The following is a 20,130-nucleotide window of genomic DNA, read 5'->3' as shown; positions in this document are numbered from 1 at the left end:
TCATGGTACGGAATGTATTGAAAATACATTAATAAAACGTTAAGGGATCGCGTTTGTGCACAAATGTAAACATTTGGTAACAATCGATGGGCTCACAATTTGGGCAATGGTGATTCTTTACAGGGCCTTTGCGATTGTTTTATTAAAATAGTTTTTTGGGGGGTAAAATGCACGTCACAGGTTTAATCACATTTTCATGGCGACTGATATTTGTGTACTTCATTGTGGCTTTTCGATATGATCGCCAATGCCATTTAAAGCCTGGTACCCGTTTAAGCACGATTGGTTGGGTTCATATCTTGAAAGTGGCACCATTGTGGGTATTCTAATCTATCTGAGCCATGTGTTTGTAAAAAAAGCCATAGCGTTCCAATTCTGAACGTAGGTTTTTTTTGCGTGTCACCGTTCACATAAGGTAACACTGTTAAAGTGAGATACAACATTGAAGATTTTATCTGTAAGTGTAAATAATTTCAGATGCTCCAATTTTGATGATTGTAAAATCAGTCGATGGTGGCCTTTCTAGTTCTGTACAGTATTTTTCATTCGTTGCAATAGCGTGCCTTCCGTTAACTCGTGTTGCTGTAAGTGGTGGTGTAGAGGGGAGCAGCTGCTAATCTGCCAGTCGCAGTTGTTTTTATGAAGGGTTGAGAGGGTTCTGCAGTGCACTTCAAAAAAATAATCAAGTTGCATTAGTTAATTATTTTAATTTTATTTTAAATATACAGTACATCACTTATCTCATTTTTCCACCAGTGTAGAAGGACCTTCAGTATCTCAACGGACTGTAATGTTACTGTAATTGCATTTGTCAAATTTAATCACAAATCAGTTGCTGTACTTTTCAACATTTTGGTATTCGGTGTACGTGGCCTGCCACGACCATCAGATCATTTATTGGCAATCATCATTAACCGGCCATTGTGGATGGAGGCGGCCACATATTGAAACCATAACTGGTTTTGTGTTGTTGCATTCCCCTTAGATTCCTGGTCATCTTCCAAACCTTGTTCACTTTCTTGGCTTGGTATTCGATTGCAAGTCGTAGATTCATGGATTGTCACCCCCTTCTTCTGACAGCAGTGCCTTTTCAGCCACCTGTTTGCCTTTCACGATACAGCCGTAGTTCGTGCGCCGTCTTGGATTACAGTTTTTCTCGTCCAATTCTTCTCTTGTCCCCTTTGAATTTCAGTGCTTAACATGTACACATTTGCATGCTTCACTTACCATATGGCAACACATTTCCTCATTGATATCTCCTGCCATTAAGTTGATACGGCCTTAGGAGAGGCATGCGTATGTTGAAGCGCTTTTGTTGTGCATTGAGAGGTACTTTTATTGATACAATTTGTACTCTTTCAAATTTTAACTATCATTAATAATTGCACAATGTTTAAATGTTCTTCTACCTTCGTGTTTTATGAATTCGTTCAGGCAACACAGTGCTTTCCTAACTCTATGGCCAAGATAAAAACAAATATAAATTGCTTTTAGAAAGACCACGTTGTATCCAGAATAGCATGTATCGTTGGAGCTTAGCAGAATTGTACTGTGCTAAGGAAAATAACAATATGCTGTAAATTAAATTGATTTATAGCCAAACGCTCGTGTACCTAACATCGCCATTTCAGGCGGACCAGAATAAAAACGATGACATTTATATAAGAGGTGGTTTAGAGCACGTCAGAGTGCTTTTATAGAGCTGAACTTGATAACTAATGAAAGGTAACTTACAAATGTGCCCCGAGAACAACGTTTGAAATCTGCGTACGACACGCGTGCTTGAATTTACACTGAGGCAGAAAAATGAACACAAGGTTTAGGGAACATACACAGGTTAAATATATAGTTTAAATTGTGAAGAAAAATAAGTGGGCTCGGCAGGACACATCAACTAGAACGGTTCATGGACGACAGTAATTAGCCAAGGAACGGAACGTGCCTGAGATAATGCACAGTGAGGAAATGGAGTGATGAAAACAGCTTGTGTTTCAGGTGGCTGGTGTATTGACACATGTCAGAACTGCGAGACATTGGCAGTGGCTTGGGGGAAGGCCTTTATCCACCAGTGGCTTGGGGGAAGGCCTTTATCCACCAGTGGCTTGGGGGAAGGCCTTTATCCACTAGTGGCTTGGGGGAAGGCCTTTATCCACCAGTGGCTTGGGGGAAGGCCTTTATCCACCAGTGGTTTGGGGGAAGGCCTTTATCCACCAGTGGCTTGGGGGAAGGCCTTTATCCACCAGTGGTTTAGGGGAAGGCCTTTATCCACCAGTGGCTTGGGGGAAGGCCTTTATCCACCAGTGGTTTGGGGGAAGGCCTTTATCCACCAGTGGCTTGGGGGAAGGCCTTTATCCACCAGTGGATTCATCACCGATGCTCATAATGGTAGCGCCACATTCGTCGCTGAGGCAGTGTGGTGCGGGTTCACCGGATTAAGTTCCACGGCTGCCTGGTCACCACGGTAAAGTTTTGAACAAGTTGGGCTGCGAAACCAGAAGTTAAAGACTTGGTGACGCCCGTTGAAGGTGTGGGACTGCTGTATGGAAATGCAACACCCTGAATATCAAATGTGAAAATTAGCAGATATTAATGGTCTAAAACACATATATACACTGTAATAGCAGCTCCTTGTATGCATTGACCAGAAGTTTGTGTTTTTATTGGACATTCACATGATTATAAAGAAAGTCGCTTGAAGTACTGCAATAGCAACTTATGCAGGAGTTGCACTCTGCTTCCATCTATTTTTACTAAAGACATTTGTAAAAAAAATCCGTTGAATTTGTCATTGTGTCTAGGCAGCACAACATATCGCACGAGTGCTGACTTGAGCTTTACATCATCATCGCAGAAAACACAAGAATGCAAACAACACGTACAGTGTGGATGATGTTCATGTCAGACACCATGGTTATATTCGGTGATATTCACCTCAAGTCAGATTGTTATTGTTTACCCCTTTTATTCACTGTTGTTGTTTGGTTGTGTACACCGCTGCACTGGAGATGCCTGAGAAAGGCAAAACTTGAAAACAAACGAAAGCAGTAAATATATTTTTTGGTGTATACTTTTTTTCATTTCCTGTGCTTTTTTATTTATCTGTGGGCACCCCTCTGGGATTTAATGAAAGGTGCCTCCATTGCCATATTATATATGCCTTTATTTTTCTTTCTTCTGAAATTGAGTTTATAATTTACATTTAGGCAACAAGATATTGCTTCAGAGCATATACACTTCACGAGTGCAGAAGCTGTGCATCTTTACATAGCCTAGAAAGGCGCATTTTTATTTGTTGATCAATGTCTGGATTCAACGAAAAAATCACCAAGTTATTCAAGATACTTTCTTTATTTCACCTTCATTTAACAGGTAAAAAAAAATATTGAGGTGAAAAACCTCTTCCAGAAGGAATTGGGTTGAAAAAATATTGTACAGTAGAAATGTTAACACAGCTGATCTTGTTTCTTCAACAGCTGTTTTATGTTGTGAAGCATTCAAGGGAGGAGTGGATGTTGCAGTGTGCCTGATCACCTATCACTCACTTTGATCAAAACATGACCTTGATGTAGAAAACGTTAAAACACTCCAAACGCTACCAGCCTCTGTATAAATGACAACAATCAGAACTCAAAACGAGGAGTTGGCCTTTTGTCATGGACCTTCTCTAAAATAGATACAGAACATAAATCCAAAACCCAGCACTCAGTTCATCTATCTTAGAACAGGACAGTGGCCATTGTTCGGAATAGAAAGATAGAGAGATGGCAGCAACGTCAACTGAGTGTTGGAAGAAAGGACTGGACTTGTGCCTTGAATAAAATTGAAGAAAGCTGAAATAAGAGCGTTTTTTAAAGAGAAAGTGTCAAATAAAGTTGCAAAAATTTAAGACGGATACACACGCTGATCTTATTTATTCACGATGTACTTACAAACACATCCGCAGACTACCTGCTGGATCTTCTCTCTGTTTCAAAGAACGAATTTTACCTCAGGTCTTCGCTCATTTACCAGCTTTACATTCAGGGGCGGAGCCAGGGGCGTGACAGGGTAGACAATTGTCACCCCCCGAAAAAAAATAAAAAAATCGAAAATCTGAAACATTCTGCGTATAAGTGTACGACACTCGGTCTGGTGGACTCCGTGCAACTGCATTGTCAGAGTGTGTCACCAACCGATGGCGTGGGGTATAGCCGATTTCTTAGCGCGTCGTCCTCGGCCTGCTCCTGAAGCCGAGCCTGCCCTTCAGCGGAGGCGTGATCGTTCGCCTTCGCCGCCGCCGGATGAAGAACGGATTTCGCCACAGTCCGATGAGCAAGAGCGACAGCTACGGCCCGTTCGCGCTCTGGATCGCGACCCCGCCACGAGGCTACCGATGGCGGCGATGGCGGAGTCGGACGCCGAAGTATTGCGCTACGCGTATCTGCAAGCGGGACGGTTCGTACCGCCTCCGGCTCCACAACCTGGCCTGACCGGGACGTTGAAATACCCGTCCAAGTTCGTTGGCGGCGCTATCCGCCGCCCGACGGCGTCTTTGTTTGTTCAGTTCGACTGGCTCGAGTACTCGTTCATCAGCGAGTCTGTTTACTGCTTCTATTGCTACCTCTTCCCGCCAACGTCAAGCGCAGATAACGTTGCGTCGGCATTCATCTACTCCCCCGGCTTCTCAACCTGGAATATGATCGGTGGCAAGAATTGCAGCCTACTCAAGCATCAGGGTCGGCACACAACATCGCCGTGAAGAAGGCCAGGGACCTTCTCAACGCCCGGCAGCACGTCATCACGGGCGACGCTGGGCTGGCCCGACAGAATGCCAAAACTATTGACGGCAACCGCAAGCGCCTGGACGCCTCCGTCGACGTCATGCGCGTCTGCATGAACCAGGGCATTGCGATGTGGGGACACGACGAGTCGCCTGGCTCTCTTAACCGGGGCAATTTTCTGGAGATTCTCGACATGTTACGCAAGTGCGACGCACTGCTTGCGGCCATCACCTGGGAGAACGCGCCGCAGAATGCGACCATGACCAGCCCCGACGTTCAGAAGGACCTGATCCATGCTCACGCTCAACTGGTGCGCCGGCGCCTCGACACCGAGATTGGCGACGCGTACTATTGCATCATGGCGGACGAGTCGCGTGACGTCAGCTTTGTCGAGGTCAATACGGGCATCCTGCGCGAGCGACTCGTCGACATTCAGCACGTGTCGGACACGTGTGCGCCCACCCTCTGCAGCGCCATTGTCAACCTGCTCTCGAGTCGCCAGCGCCCTATTGAGACCTGCCGCGGCCAAGGATACGATGGCGCGTCGAGCATGAGCGGTGAGATCGCTGGCTTGCAGACCTTGATCAAGGCCATGAACGACATGGCCTACTACACGCATTGCTGGGTGCATAAGCTGCAGCTCGCTCTCATCGCTGCCTGCACAAATGGCGTCGCCGACATTGCCGTGTTCTTTGACCTCGTCCAGGACATAACCCACACTGCCACCAGCTCGTGCAAGCGCAACGACCAACTGCTCGCTGAGCACAAGAAGCTCGTCGACGACATCATGGAGCAGTTCCAGTCGATGCGCCCGCGCCACAATCGTATCGTCTGAACTCTAGTTCAACAGCCTGACTCTCTAATCATTCTTGAAATTAACATTTGTTGAATGTCACCCCGGGCTGAAAATCCTGGCTCCGCCCCTGTTCACATTCCCTATTGCCGTAGAAAAACTGGAGGAAGGGCCTTTGCTATTGATGCCCCCGGGGTCTGGAATGCTATTGCCAATAAACTGCAACTTGAATCGCTACCAATGAGATCTTCTCTCAAAACTGCTCTAGAGGAGTTGTACACACTTAGCTGCCACTGCTATTCATTGGCGTAAAATAAAATAATGTTTCGCTCCGGATGACGCTGCAAAGTATTATCTGTATTTTGATTGCGTGCTGATCTTAAAGGTGCATTGAAAAATTTGATACTCCGACTGATGCTTCTGTTGTTGCGGAGTAACTCATGCAGCCAGCTATGGCTCTAGGATTTGGTGTTACATGTTATTTATGTCGTTTATTGTAAAAATTCGGTCACAGTCCCTATGATCACTGTTACGTTGCAATTATGGCTTTATTTTTTGGTGATTTCGAAAAGTTTTTTGGTTTGGACATGTTTGTTTTGTTGTAGTACGGAGTTAGACTGACGGCCTTAATCTAAGTTTTCATGTGGTTGTTGTTGTTGTTTGACTTGCATCCCACTGGGATTTTTTGCACACAGTGTTGGTGTACGGTGCTTTTTTCAGGAATATTTAGCTGTTTTTTTCATGGATTTTCTGTTTGCACAGTCACATAATCATTTGAAAATGTTTTCTTGTTTGTGTTTTAGTTTTTTTGCTTGTTGTGGTTGCACCCGATTCAAGAGCCGAATGGCTCTTGGGGCTATACCAAAATAAATCAACTGTAAAAAATAAGTGATTTAAATTAAAAAATATTTGTAAATTGTCAAACTGCAGAACTGCATTGTGGAAGGTAAACGTGCGTTTTTTTGTGTCACTGTTGCAATGAGTTCAGGCCCAAAGCCCCAACATGCCGAGAGGTCAGCCAGATAATAATTAATGATTTTCTCCAATTGTGCACGGTTATAAGAGCTTGGGGAAAAGGGGCAATGGGAGGAAATTCCAAACTCGGTCAGTGTGAGGAAGAACGATCAAGACGAGTTATTTTTACCTCTATAATGGTGATCGAACACAGTAAGGATGAGATGATAAAGTCAGTCTGATATGTTTGTATGTATGTCGAGCTTATTTTGCACCATACGTAGCCAACCATGCTAATCGATGGTGCGGAGGAAGGACAACAAATAAAAACACAAAAAAAGCAATTCTAAAGAAATGCATTTTCAATCTAACTTTAAAAGTGCATAGCTCCGGTGGTTTTCTAATCTCGGAAGGAAGAGCATTCCAGATGGCCGCAGAAGGGCATCTGAAAGCAGGCGATGCCAGTGAACCATCTTATTTGATGGCTAGCCGTTGCTGCTGTGAGGATGCCCGGAATTCACGTGATGATGATTTATGCTCTTTGACGAGATACCTAATCCTCAACATGGGTGGAGGAATCCACGAGTGAATTTCATGGGAACAGTAGCAGAGAAATGTAATCGTTAAGTTGAGCCCCGTTAGTCGCGTTCCTTAACGGTGTTAAGAATGCATTTGTGTTAAGAATGCATTTGCATCAGGGTGTGAACCTGGATTCATTACTAGTCAACCAACATGCTCCTACATTTATATTTTAAATGATTTTTTACCTTTCACTATACTTTACACTCCTATCGTGTTTTCGTATTTGTTGTTGCAACGTTCTGACCCGCCCCTACTGGACATCTGCGACAAAGAGCTTTAGACCTCATCGGATTCCTGCAGGAAAAATAAATACAGATTATGAGATTCTGACCTTGAGTGCTGAGACACCATGCTTTTGCTTTCCCCATCAGGGATCTGCTCAAGTCGCTGGTGCCCCCCAAAAGCGTGCTGCTGCTGCTGTGCGGGGTGAGTGAAGAGGACGCCCAAGGCCTGCTCGTCGCCCTGCACGTCTCTCACCGGTGGAAGATACTGTCCTGCGAGAGCGCCCCGGAGAACTTCGTTGCCACCATCACCGACATCGTCACCGAAGGTAAGGGCCCTCCCCCGCCACCCCTCTCTTCTCACGATTATGCCCCCGATTGTCACCCATCCACACGCAATTTGGTGATTTGCTTTCGTGAAAAATCTTTGGCAGGCAGGTAAACGTACGATAGGACCGCTTTTTGTGTTTAGTTTGTTGTCCTTCCCCTGCACCTCTGATTAGCGCAGTTGGCTACGTACGGTTTCTTCACTTCTCACTGCTGAGTAAAAGTTTTCATCCATTCCTTCCTCTCTCTGAGTTGTTCCTGTCCAGTAATTCCCTCCAAAATTATTCCTCTCGCCATCTCTTCCGCTGCCATCCTCTACTTTGGCCTCCTCCCATTATCCATAAGATTCAATTATTTTCAAGGAAAACGACTACAAAATAAGATTTAATCATTGTCAATTTATAATTTACGATGAAAAAAGATAGGGATATGTGTTAGCAGGAATATTATACAATAATAGCATTTTTTACAGTGTATGCTTGTGGTCAGATGCAGTTTCCTATATTGTCTAATTTATTGGGACCGATGCATTGTTTTAATGGTTGGATTTGTTCAAATTAACAGCACTTGCCAGTAATTGTGTGTGGTCTTGGACTAAAGGTCACCAGATCGATCTCTTGTCGTGGCATTTTAAACGATTGACAAGTTCCACCGAGCAATATAAATGGATACACCACAATTATAGTCAGTCGGAAGCTTGCATGTGTTGGGATAAAGAGTGGCTATTCACATCTCTTCCAAGAGCTCCCTGTGGTGGAGACCCTTCGAGCAGTAGTCTAAGCAAGCAATTGCAGGGCTGCACCTTTACCTCTGAGAAGAGTAACCCAATTAATGTATTCTGCTATCCAGAGCCATGTTATCACAGATAATGCATTGGGAATAAGAGTATTTTTTTAAAAATCATAATTATAAATTATTTGCTTTTGCCCGACATGGTTACTGCTCTTTGGGCACAGATCAGAGAAGTTCCACTGCATATAATAGTGTGAACACAGTGCAGTGTAGCTATACAACGCTCATGTCCCTACCTCTTACTCGAGGGTTGTCTTGTGCAAAGTTACGTAATTATTACACGCCAATTAATACATTGCAGCATATGCAAATAATGTTGTTTTTCTGATAATTTGTTTAATGACTGTTCATTTATCACAGTACTCCACTATAAATTTTGAATCATTGTTGGTTTGTTAATTTATTTCTTGTTTTAGATTCCAATATATTTTTTATATGTTTTAGTCATTTACATTAAAAGGAATTGTTTAATCATACATTTATTAAAAAGTACACATGCTTTGAAAGTATCTTATGAATCAAGTTGCACGGAGGGACTTTGCATGGATGACAGCCGCTTCTCATGTGGCTTCAAACAACAGGCTCTGTGGAGAAGACATTTGCACTCATTCCACACAAAGGGCTTGCCACAAATTCACCACAATACCTTGCTAATCTCCTAAAGGAGCATAAACCATCAGGTGAATTCCGGTCATCCTCGCATCTGCTTTTAGCTTGCCATCAAACAAAGATGGTCACTTTATCCTGCGCTGTCAGGTGCACTTCTGCGGCCGTCCGGAACGCTTTTCCTTCGGATATTAGGAAGCCACTGGAGCTGTGCACTTTTAAATCTACATTGAAAACTAATTTCTTTAGAACCACTTTTTGTGTTTATTGTTTTTTGTCCTTTCGACGCATCTTCTGATTCGTATGGTTGGCTATGTACAGTACGAAAGAAGTTCAACATACATACAAGCAGAACTGTCCGAATAATTGCTTAGGAATTAAATGTGAATTACTATACGGTAAATTTAAAGTCGGGAGGAGCGGAGGTGCGGTGCAGTGCACTGCGCTGTGAACCCAGCGAACTGAGTTGGATTCCTGGTCACGGCTAACATCAGTGGCGAGCAATGATATCTGGATCTATCCTGGGTCCGCCCACCTTCACCAACAAATACTGACCAGTGCGGTGAAATAGTGTAAAAAAACTTCCATAACTGCCGTAACATTTAAAGGCCTTCATCCAACAATATGTTGACAAATGGCTGAAAATTATTATCTTCATTATATGGCAAATTGCAAGTGCCCATCCGTCTGTCACACTCTGCATCTCCAAAATGGTACGTCAGAGGAAAAATGTTAAAAATGAGTGTTACCAGGAAATTGTCAACTTTCGGCTGACAACATTTTGACCCCAAACTTTCCAAAAAACAACTTGGTACATCTCATAACCTGCCATATGAACATGATGATAGCACTGGAACGCACCTTGCACTTAAATGCTCAAACCGTGTGCAATTAATAATGGGTACTTGCAAGTGTCCAGAGAGTAACTCTTTGGTTATTTCGGTAAAGTCACGTAGAAAGATAAAATAACAAATTAAATAAAAGCATACGACGTTTCGATTGCAACACAAACAATCGTCATCAGGTACAAATGAAAGAGAAAACAAACCTAGTAAACTTAGAAATATAATGCAATACAACACAGATAGTAGGCTAACATAACAGTCAACACCCTACCTGGTTGATTACGTTATTTCAAAGATTGCTAAATTTGAGCGAGAGATAAAACACAGAACCGGAGACACACAGACAGACACACAAGCAGAGAGAGATAACACAGAGACACACAGAGAGAGACACACACATAGGCACACAGAGAAACAACGCCTCTGTGTCGAGGCCTTAAATAGAGGGGGCAGAGAGAGAGGGGGGGTAGAGAAATTAGCATGTCAATGAGAGACTTGGAGCCTTCGTAACTGCAGGAAATAAGAGCAACAAAACGAGGGGAGACAGAGAGAAAACACACTAAATCAAACAAACTTAGTCAAATTTGGAAATGTAACACAGAGAGTCGGTCAACACAGAGAGTCGGTCAACACACAATTAACGCATAGCCTGGTTGATTACATTCTTCCAAAGATTGCTAAATTAGAAGTTAAGTGTGAAATTTGAGAGAGAGACAAGACACAGACACGGAGACACAAAGACAGACACACGGGCAGAGAGAGACAACACCGGGACAGAGAGAGTGTCATTGGCATCTATTACAGATTTCACTATAAAATGTCAGGTATAATATGCCATTCTGTAATGCATTCCGTTCAATAACGGAGAACATGACAAAGGTACTATAATCTTTTTTCCTTTTTCCAAAATCAGATCGTACACCATACAACATTTCCTGTCGAGATGTATTGGCCCATTTGAACCAGAGTTTGCGGGAGACTTAAACATAACCAGAATTCTTCAAAGCTGCGTTGAACCTCCACAATACTAGTTCCAAGCAGAGTTCCAGTACATTTTAAATTCATTACTTTTGCAGACAACGTGTTTCTGAGCGAGAGGGTAACTTCACTTAAGTTTTATCTGGCGCAAATACGCAGGCAGTGCTAGTTATTAATTTTATGATAAAATAAATGTTATGAAATTAATGTGTGTGTAGGGATTTTATATATGAAAAAAAACATTAAACAAATCGATTGCATTAAGCTTTGTCCAAATCCATAACAAACTTGACCGCAGTACTTAATAACCCACATATTTCAATACAGTACTGCAACACAATTTCAACCAGCCTCTATATATTCTCCCGCTGCATGCTATGAACACACACTTTAGCACGAGGTAAATATAGCAATCACGTAAATGTTTGATAGTATTTATGATTAATTCATTTGCATTTCCCTGGGGGTGTTGGAGGGAGGTGAATGAGCCGAGGTTCAGCTCCCTGCAGGTTTCCTGTTTGCTTTAAAAAATGTTGTTTCCCCATACTCCCTGAGTAAACCACGGGTCACGTGGTACGTGGCAATGACTTGCAATTGTAGGTCAGACCAACGCAATCTCAGCTACCAATTTGAGTGTTTTTGGCAAAGAACGATTTTTTTTTACAAACACATGAGCCGCTCCTCTGTGCCATCTGGTTTACTGAAATATAATTAAACAAATATATATGATTAAACTGCATTTAAATTTATCCACGTTTATAGTTTACGTTTGAGACACACCATTGTTCTGATGTTGACGGGGTGGAAGACAGTTACTGTCGTGCAATCTGCATCTTGCATATCGTAGATGTGGCACAGGCGGTTAATAATCCAGCGGGGTGTTTCGTCATGCAATGTGATCAGTATTGGTGGCTTTTGAAACAGTTTGGTTCTACTGGTGGACATTAGTGCTGAAATGATGATTTGATTTATAAATTGTATAAACATTTGTATTTTCAAAATAATCGATTCATCGACTCAAACAAATCACCTGTAATGTACCCGATCTTGTCAGATCTTGGCAGCTAAGCAGGTTTTGGGCCTGGATAATACTTGAATAGTCGACCACCATGTACGTAACGTGTTTATAGGCTGTAGTGCTCTGTGGTGAGCAGCAGAGGGCAGTGCATTATAATCCATTGTTATAATGTACTTCTAAGTTCCCCTATGCTCCCCACCTTCACCAACCTGCGTGGTGAAACACATTCCTGGGAGGGAGCTGGTAGGAACGTTGGGTTGCTCGGTCAATGGCCAGAGTCAACGGCGGCACCACGTGGTGTATTCCGCAAATATGCCCGACTGTGAGGGCGGGCACAAGCCGGCGTGAGTAGGTTAAACGTTGAGTTTTATAAGGGCACCACGGGGTGACCAGCCCCTCCCCACCCAGCCCCACCCCCCACCCAGCCCCTCCCCACCCTCCCCACCCTCCCCTCCCCACCCAGCCCCACCCTCCCGACCCAGCCCCACCCTCCCCACCCAGCCCCTCCCCACCATCCCCACCCAGCCCCTCCCCACCCTCCCCTCCCCACCCAGCCCCTCCCTCCCCACCCAGCCCCTCCCCACCCTCCCCTCCCCACCCAGCCCCTCCCTCCCCACCCAGCCCCTCCCCACCCTCCCCACCCAGCCCCTCCCCACCCTCCCCTCTCCACCCAGCCCCATCCCTCCCATTTTTGGATGCACGACGGATGGATACAATAATCCCCTGTGGGCTGGTGTAACCAGGAGGTTCCTACCAGTATTATGGTCAAGTGACTCTGCATGGCCTGCACAGCAATGATTCACACATCCAGCAGTGGATTGGCTCGTAAAATCCATTCTTCGGTATCCATTTAGAAATAGAGGACATCAATCATCGGCCTGCCAAAATGCAGGAAACTCACTGGAGTACACACCCAGCGTGACGAGGTGACAGCAAGTGATAATGATGACATCATCAGTCCTTGCCTACCTCTACCTGAGATGTTTAAAACGCACGTGTTTATCCTTGTGTGTGGAATTGATGTTTGCACACGATACCACTGTATTCAGACACCACTCGCCACCCATATTAGCCATGGCTGGGAATCAATCCGAGTTTGGCACGGTTCAATGCAAAACCGCAGCGCCTACTGCTCCCCCAAGACGTTCATTACCAGTGAAAGAAAATATATTTTCAGTTCACAAAAAATGCTTAAATAACAAACTCTAGTTATTCACAGCATTTTCTTTTCATGAAATTGCATCCATGCGTACTGGAGTTTGATGCAATGCTTTATTTGCGGGAGCAATGCGCACGGTGAAACATAATGGCTGTTCAGAATAAATTTGGCCTGACAAGTTCACGTTCGCAACATTGCACTGTGTTTCATTTAATGCCTCCATGGTGCTTCAGCTAAAAGAAACATTCTCTGAAAGGTTGCTCATCTCACTTCGGCTAGAAGTGTAAAGCCGTGTGCACTATCAAATCTAGGGCATGTTGGGCCAGCTGTCCTGTCAAGCGGATGTTAAAGATCGCGTGACACATTTCGCATGAGTGCGTCTTAGCGTGTCAGTGAGTGCAGAGTTAACCACCTACTGCACAATTAGTCATTCTCTAAAAATAACAAGATCTGCCTGCAAACATGTGTCTCATTGGAGTTGTATAGAATGCTGAACTGCAACACGTTGATAAAACTGCACCGTGTTTAATAGCCAATGCTGCATTTAATGCAAACTGTGTGTTTTAGTGGATTCCTTATATAGTACAGTAATGCACTACTTTCTCTTGATACGATTGCACGCCTGAGCAGATGGACAATAAGTCAGCTGCACTCTAACACAATTAAAATTGCATGAGAATACACACAGTGCAAGTATCAACGCAACGAGACTCTTGGAAATCTGTCTTGGGAGTGAGCGTGGCCACAACGATTATTTAGGTAGCTTGCAAAATGCAGCTTGCATGTAAACTGCATTTCATTGATGAAGAACATCCATTCTCAGCCATCTGTAGGAGCAATATTATAAGGCCGCTTTCTCTCCAGATGGTAAAACTAGTACTTATGCTTTGTGGGTAGCCTGCTTGTTTTCACTATGAAGGAAAAACCCATCTGCCACTTTCTCATTAGTTGTACCTTAAAAAAAGATAATAAAATAGTTGAGTATTTCAGTAATGAATTAAAAAAGGGGCCACATTTAAGAAATATACATGCAACACTCATGCCATTAGTATTTTTTTTCACAGTGATTCTCCTGTCTGATTTGCTCTGTGCATGCAGTGTTCTATTATTTGGGTTTATCCGTGCATTATTCTCATTTTATATGAGCGTTAGAGCAAAGATGAACACAGGAGGTAGGGTTGCCACCTGTATGGGTTTTTTTTTTTCCAAGATTGCCCTCTTTATTTAAAGCAGCTCTCCTGGGATACTGTAATTCTTGCCAAGATATTAAGCATATTAATGTTTTTTGTAAGTTGCGTAAAAATGCACCATTGAAATCAATGCATCTACGCGTACTGTTCCCCTCTTGCGGTGCTGTGACACTTTCTTCTGGCCACAATATGTTCCAGTTTATTTGGTTCCCAGAGGTGGCAACACGAATAGTTTAGTAGGATGAAGTTGCCACCATTTTCAAGCCACTCCTCTTATTTGACCAAAGGTCCTGGATAATGGGAGGCTTGTAACACTTCTGGGAAACCATTTTCAGTGGACTATTCTTCACAAATGGATTCAGCTAATGGGATGAATACAGTAAAACCTTGGATTGCGAGCATAATTCGTTTCCGGAAACGTGCTTGTAATCCAAAGCACTCGTATATCAAAGCACTCGTAGATCAGTTGTGATCACGTGACGCTCGGCAGACAAAGCGTATACGTACTACTCGTATTGCAAGACCCTCGCTCGTTTATCAAATTTATATTTATTTAAAAAAATTTGCTCATCTTGCAAAACACTCGCAGACCAAGTTACTCGCAATCCAAGGTTTTACTGACACTTCGAGGGCACTCCTGTTATGTATGCGGCGATGGCTTGGCTAATATAATGAATGTAGCGAATGCTATTATAGCAGTTGCGTGCATGGTTTAAGGCCAAGGTACACCATGCACTATTTTTGTAATTAATGGGGTGCAATCGAACTGATAGCTATTTATTGCATCACTGTCAATACGCCGTTGCGTCATTATTGTCACGATGCCACGGCATACTGTCGCACGGAATTGAGCTGGATTTTTTATTTTTTATTTTGCAATCGCGTGCGATGGCAATACATCATCCAATCAGTAGCTTAGTCTTGTAGCCTTGTCGTGTACATTTCAGTGTGTATGTGGGTTTGACTTGGTCTTTTGTAATATTGTATGTGTGGGAAGTGGTCGTGTAGTGGTTAGCTCGCTGCGATACAAATCCAGCGAACCAACCCGAATTAGATTCCCGCTCATAGCCAACATCAGTAACAAATATCGGAACCGGTACCAGGCTTCCCCTAGGTCGACTCAGCTTCGAATGAGTACTTGGTGTGATGTGTAAACAGCGGCACTGGAGAAATCAAGACGACTGGTCGGTGGTACTCGCCACATCACCTGCTCGTGTGCCGTAAGTGCTCGCTAACGGACACTTTCAAATATGAAACTTTCAACAGTTTGTGTGTTTCTAAAGTCATTATTCGAAGACATTATTCTCCAGTCCAGTGGTTGAGCGAGCTGCTTGCCATCCAAAGGTTTGCGAGTTCAAATCCTGGTTGTGGTTTGACTCGGGTCTTCCGGAGTCAATAAAATGAGTACTCATTTGTGGTAAAGTTCAATGGTGATTGTGCTATATAGAGACTTGCTTACACCATAGGAATGTGGAATTTCCACCACTGGCCCAGATCTACAAACAGGAGGTGAGCATCACATCGACGCTCATTCGAGCGGGAAATCACTTTGACCTTTCTAAAGGCTTGAAAGTGTATTTAACCACGAGTATATTTGTGCACACTACATGCACTTGTAATGCGAACCATGTGGTAGTGAACCGAGGGAAACAATGGGTGTGCAGTATATGTGAAAGATATTGGTCTTGAATAATGATCAGTGGGACATTTGCATACAGACTTCCTTGTTATTGTGGAACTTAAGCAACATGAAAACTGTACACCATTCTACCAAGGCTGCCTTTTTTTTGTTCCATGAAAACTGCTGCGCTATAATACGCATTTTTGTAGAGGAAAACAGAGCCTTCTTGTTATTGGGAAATCGTGTTCTTGGGTCGTCACTTTAATCAAATAGTGTAACTGCAGTGTTGTGCCTTCCTATCGCAAGATGAGCGGCACAAAAAGACGCACGGTGGCACTTCACCGAAAGCTCATGGTAAATGATTTATTCATGGGGCTGGAATTAGGTTTGCAGTCGCTTGAACTTTGGATGCAGAGTTGAGCCGGGCTATCTTAGCCTGCATGCAATCAAATGAGGAAGTGTGCTTGCGGAGACTAGAGATCGTGAACTTTATTTCACCCACAAAACGGTGTGGTGCAAAACTCCCGCATTCAAAACTGGCTTCCTGCCGTGACATTATGTCCACCGATGAACACGTGATGCAAAATGTATCACACTTGAAAGCCTTTGAAAGCATATTGTGCGCACTTTGCGAAATGTATTCCCTTAGTAATTTGTGGCCTAGGAAATGACAATGGGTTGGTTAATTGTTTGATATGAACTCTCGCTTTAAATGTAAATCATTCGCGCAACTGATATATTTACAGTTTTTAGTACACTGTATCCTCTCTATATATCAACACATTGTAACGCTGCCCTAAAAGGAAACAAAATAGGTGACGTTTCAGGCAATGGCTCTCTTTCATAGAACGTAAAGAAGGGCCTTTGCCCATAATGTAACCTATTATAGGGCCCATATTTATGCCAAAAATGTCACATTTTATTCATATTTCTTTTGAGGCACTGTGTCACCAACGAATGTGTTAATTGTGCTTGTGCATCACCGCCAACGTAGCATCACCAAAATAATGCATATACCGTGCTATACATATACACACAAGCGTACATTATGTATGATTTCGGTAAATATTGCAGCGCACAACACAGCCTTCGTTTCGTACAACATGGACATGCATCACTGCATTCTATTGTCGGCACTTGCACAACACAGGTGCAGTGGCTACACATGACCTCCACGCTCCATTAATAAACCCCGCAGCCGACGCAGCCACTGCACGTGCACACACTGTGCATGGCGCTCGAGTATAAGTCGCACTGGGTAACCCAAACGTGCAATACGAAAGGACAACATGACAGCAAGAGGTCACGCACATTTTTTGGCGCAACGGTCCGTCGCTGGCCTACGCGTGATGGATGAATGAACACTCCTCTTATCCACCGCACTCGTGTTGTGTGATACACGGAGCTCAACCAATCCACGGTCCTTCGCTTTTTTCTGTGGGCCTGGCACTTTTGTTGCGTTGCGGTTGTTGCGGATAAGAGGAAGGAGTCGTGCATGGGTGCTACAATCAACAGTGAACACGGGGGGTGTAGGTGGGGGGATGAAATGATGATGATGATGAATAGGAAGACAATGATGGATAAATATGATGAAGTGGATGCAGAGGATGATGACGACAGTGCAGTGATAATGAAGAAGATTTTAATGATGATAATGAAGACAATGTTGCGTGAGGATGTTTGACGATGTTACATTCAGCCATGAGATACAGGCCTCTACACATTTATACGTTACACTACACTGTGGCGCACAGCAGTAACCCTATTAACCTTGGTGAGAGAGTGTTTTCTTGCCTGACTCTTAAGATTTACTTTCTGCTCTCTGCGTCCATTATCAATGTAGCAGTTCCTTCTTTGTAAAATGGTTTAGAAAAATGTTAATATACACTACATTTTGATTTAAAGCTTTCGTGACTGCAGGGATTAATATTCTTGGTTCTTTCGGTAAAGTCACGTAGAAGGGAAACAAAATAATACAAATATAAAATAATTACATTCTCACGACTGCAACACCTGATGATGATTGCTTGTGTTGCAGTCGAAACGTCGTGAGAATTTAATTGTTTTATATTTTTTATTATTTTATTGTTTCCCTTCTTCGTGACTTTACCGAAAGAAGCAAGAATATGATACACTACATTATTTATATTTAAGGCTTTGGTTTGTGGTAAATAGCAGATTTACAGTTGCAGTACTTTGCTACGTGCAAAATTAATTCCACTCTCCGTGGTTAACCACAAAATGTATTGCGGATAAGGGCAGCACGGTGGCAAGATATAAACTACCTCGCCTGGTATACAGGAGGTCGTGGGTTCAATCTCTACCCTGACGCCTGCTGCTGTATATTTGGAGTTTGCGTGTTCTCCCTGTGGTCTCTTGGATCTTTCTCGGGGTCTTCTGGTTTTTCCCTCCAAATTTAGAATCAATGTGCGTTTAGAGTAATTGGCTACTGCTATACGTTGCCAGATGATAAGCCACTTCGTTGAGCTATCATTTGTCACCAGGTCGCTTCTGAAAAAGAGCTCTATAGCTCAGTGGGCCCTAACTGGTAAAATAAACAAAACAAAAAAAATCGTCTTTAGCGTTAGCATAATTTTCATGGATAATAGGATGAACGCTTTTCTTTTCCAAGAATGTGCTTATCCATGATGGGGTACCCTCCCTCTGGCTGTCACAGAAGAGGGAGGAAGCTGCTAGCCGTGGACAAGTGCTGTGTTGACATGACGGTCACTGGGGGGAGTGGCAGCTGTTGTTGTATTTCTCTGGTCGTGATGTGACGTACAGCTGCCGCGGTTTATGAAAACGCCCACCATTGCGCACATGCTGATTTACGGATCTCCACTAACTTGTATGTTAAAATCAGAATCAGTTGTTTAGAACTGAAGGAGGAATCCGATGAGCTATGAAGCTATTTTTCAACAGATGTCCAGTCACGGACGGATCAGCAAGTTACAACATCAAACAATACAAAAACACGATCGGAGTGTAAAAATAGAGAAAAGGTAAACAAGTCACTACAAGTAAATTAAGAAAAGTATTACTATAAAGTATCAACTCTAAATAAAAATTTAAAAAATATATACAATATATTGTTTTATATATTTTATTTTATTATTTTATTGTTTCCCTTCTACGTGACTTTACCGAAAGAACCAAGAATATGAATCCCTGCAGTCACGAAAGCTTTAAATCAAAATGTAAAGTATATTAATACTTAAAGTATATACGTACAAATTTCATAAGCACATACATTCCTGCAGATTATTCAACACTAAATGCAAGGCTTTGACAAGGCTACAAAGACAACAACAAAAGCAGTCCCAGACCACATCGAGACAACACACGGTGCCTCGATAAAACGGCACATGTTTTTATACTTCACAGTTCAGAACTTTAATGATGGTCTTCACGTGCTGTCTTGCTAAACTTGGCTGCAATGTCCCATATACAGACAAAGAAGAACAAGAGGGGTCAATTTAAGGCCTGCTTGTGCTGTGCATTTCTCTTTAGAGTACGTGGCATACTGACACTGAGAAAATGCAACCGTGTCAGACTCCCTTCTTGTGAATTCACATCAATCAGGCGCCTTGCAGCCCATGTGCAAATTCTATGGCATTTTAGCTCGAAACACGAGGTCACGGTCTGTTTAGCGCCTGTGTGCTGAACAAACTACAGCAATAAGCATCTAAAACACAACAAAAATGCATGCAATATGTTTTTGCAATATGTTTTTGCATATTGCTAATCACATGTTTCGTATCATAGCAGATATGTGTAAAAAAAATGGATAGCGCAGATTTGTGAAGTTTTTTAAATTCTGTAGATTGCAATGTCATGATATATACCCAGCATTAGAGATGGAAGATGCCTATGATTCCACCCTCCATGATTCCTGCAAGAAATCTACTTTGGAAGACTCATGCATTACAATGGGATTCTATTGTGAATCCAGCTTAGCTAAGCTTTGGCAATGCTTGGCTTAGCTAAGCATGGCCGATTTCAGATGGTGAGAACATCTATTCTTGCTGATTCCAAATAGGCAGATTTGCCTTGAAATGCATAGCCGATGCCATCTAAACTCTGGCATGGAGTTTATATAAGAAAGAAGGGCTGGCAGGGTCTGGATGGCGAGTAGAGGCCTGCCCGGATACGGTAATTACCCGCACCCATGCACGGCTGCGATGCATGGACCAGCTAATTATATAACCAAGGCTACACATGCAGCTGCCCCATGTTTATGCTGCGCTATACAGTTAGCAGCTCTGTGCATATCGCCTCCGATTA

General features: G+C 43.2%; 1 protein-coding gene across 3 annotated transcripts in view; it reads left to right on the top strand.

Moving 5' to 3' along the window:
- LOC103091780 (phosphoinositide 3-kinase adapter protein 1) overlaps window positions 1–20,130 on the top strand; it is a 199,600-nt gene that overhangs the window by 10,800 nt on the left and 168,670 nt on the right. For all 3 annotated transcript variants that reach the window (XM_032949831.2, XM_032949833.2, XM_032949832.2), the window contains exon 3: window positions 7,461–7,639. In XM_032949831.2, the coding sequence (XP_032805722.2) occupies window positions 7,461–7,639 (179 nt within the window). The remainder of the gene's footprint in view (window positions 1–7,460; window positions 7,640–20,130) is intronic.

The sequence above is a fragment of the Petromyzon marinus genome, chromosome 8, assembly GCF_048934315.1.
Source record: "Petromyzon marinus isolate PM22_M1 ecotype Great Lakes invasive population chromosome 8, UKy_Petmar_22M1.pri1.0, whole genome shotgun sequence".
NCBI classification, from domain to species: Eukaryota; Metazoa; Chordata; class Hyperoartia; order Petromyzontiformes; family Petromyzontidae; genus Petromyzon; species Petromyzon marinus.
This window is presented reverse-complemented; position numbering and strand designations above follow the sequence as displayed.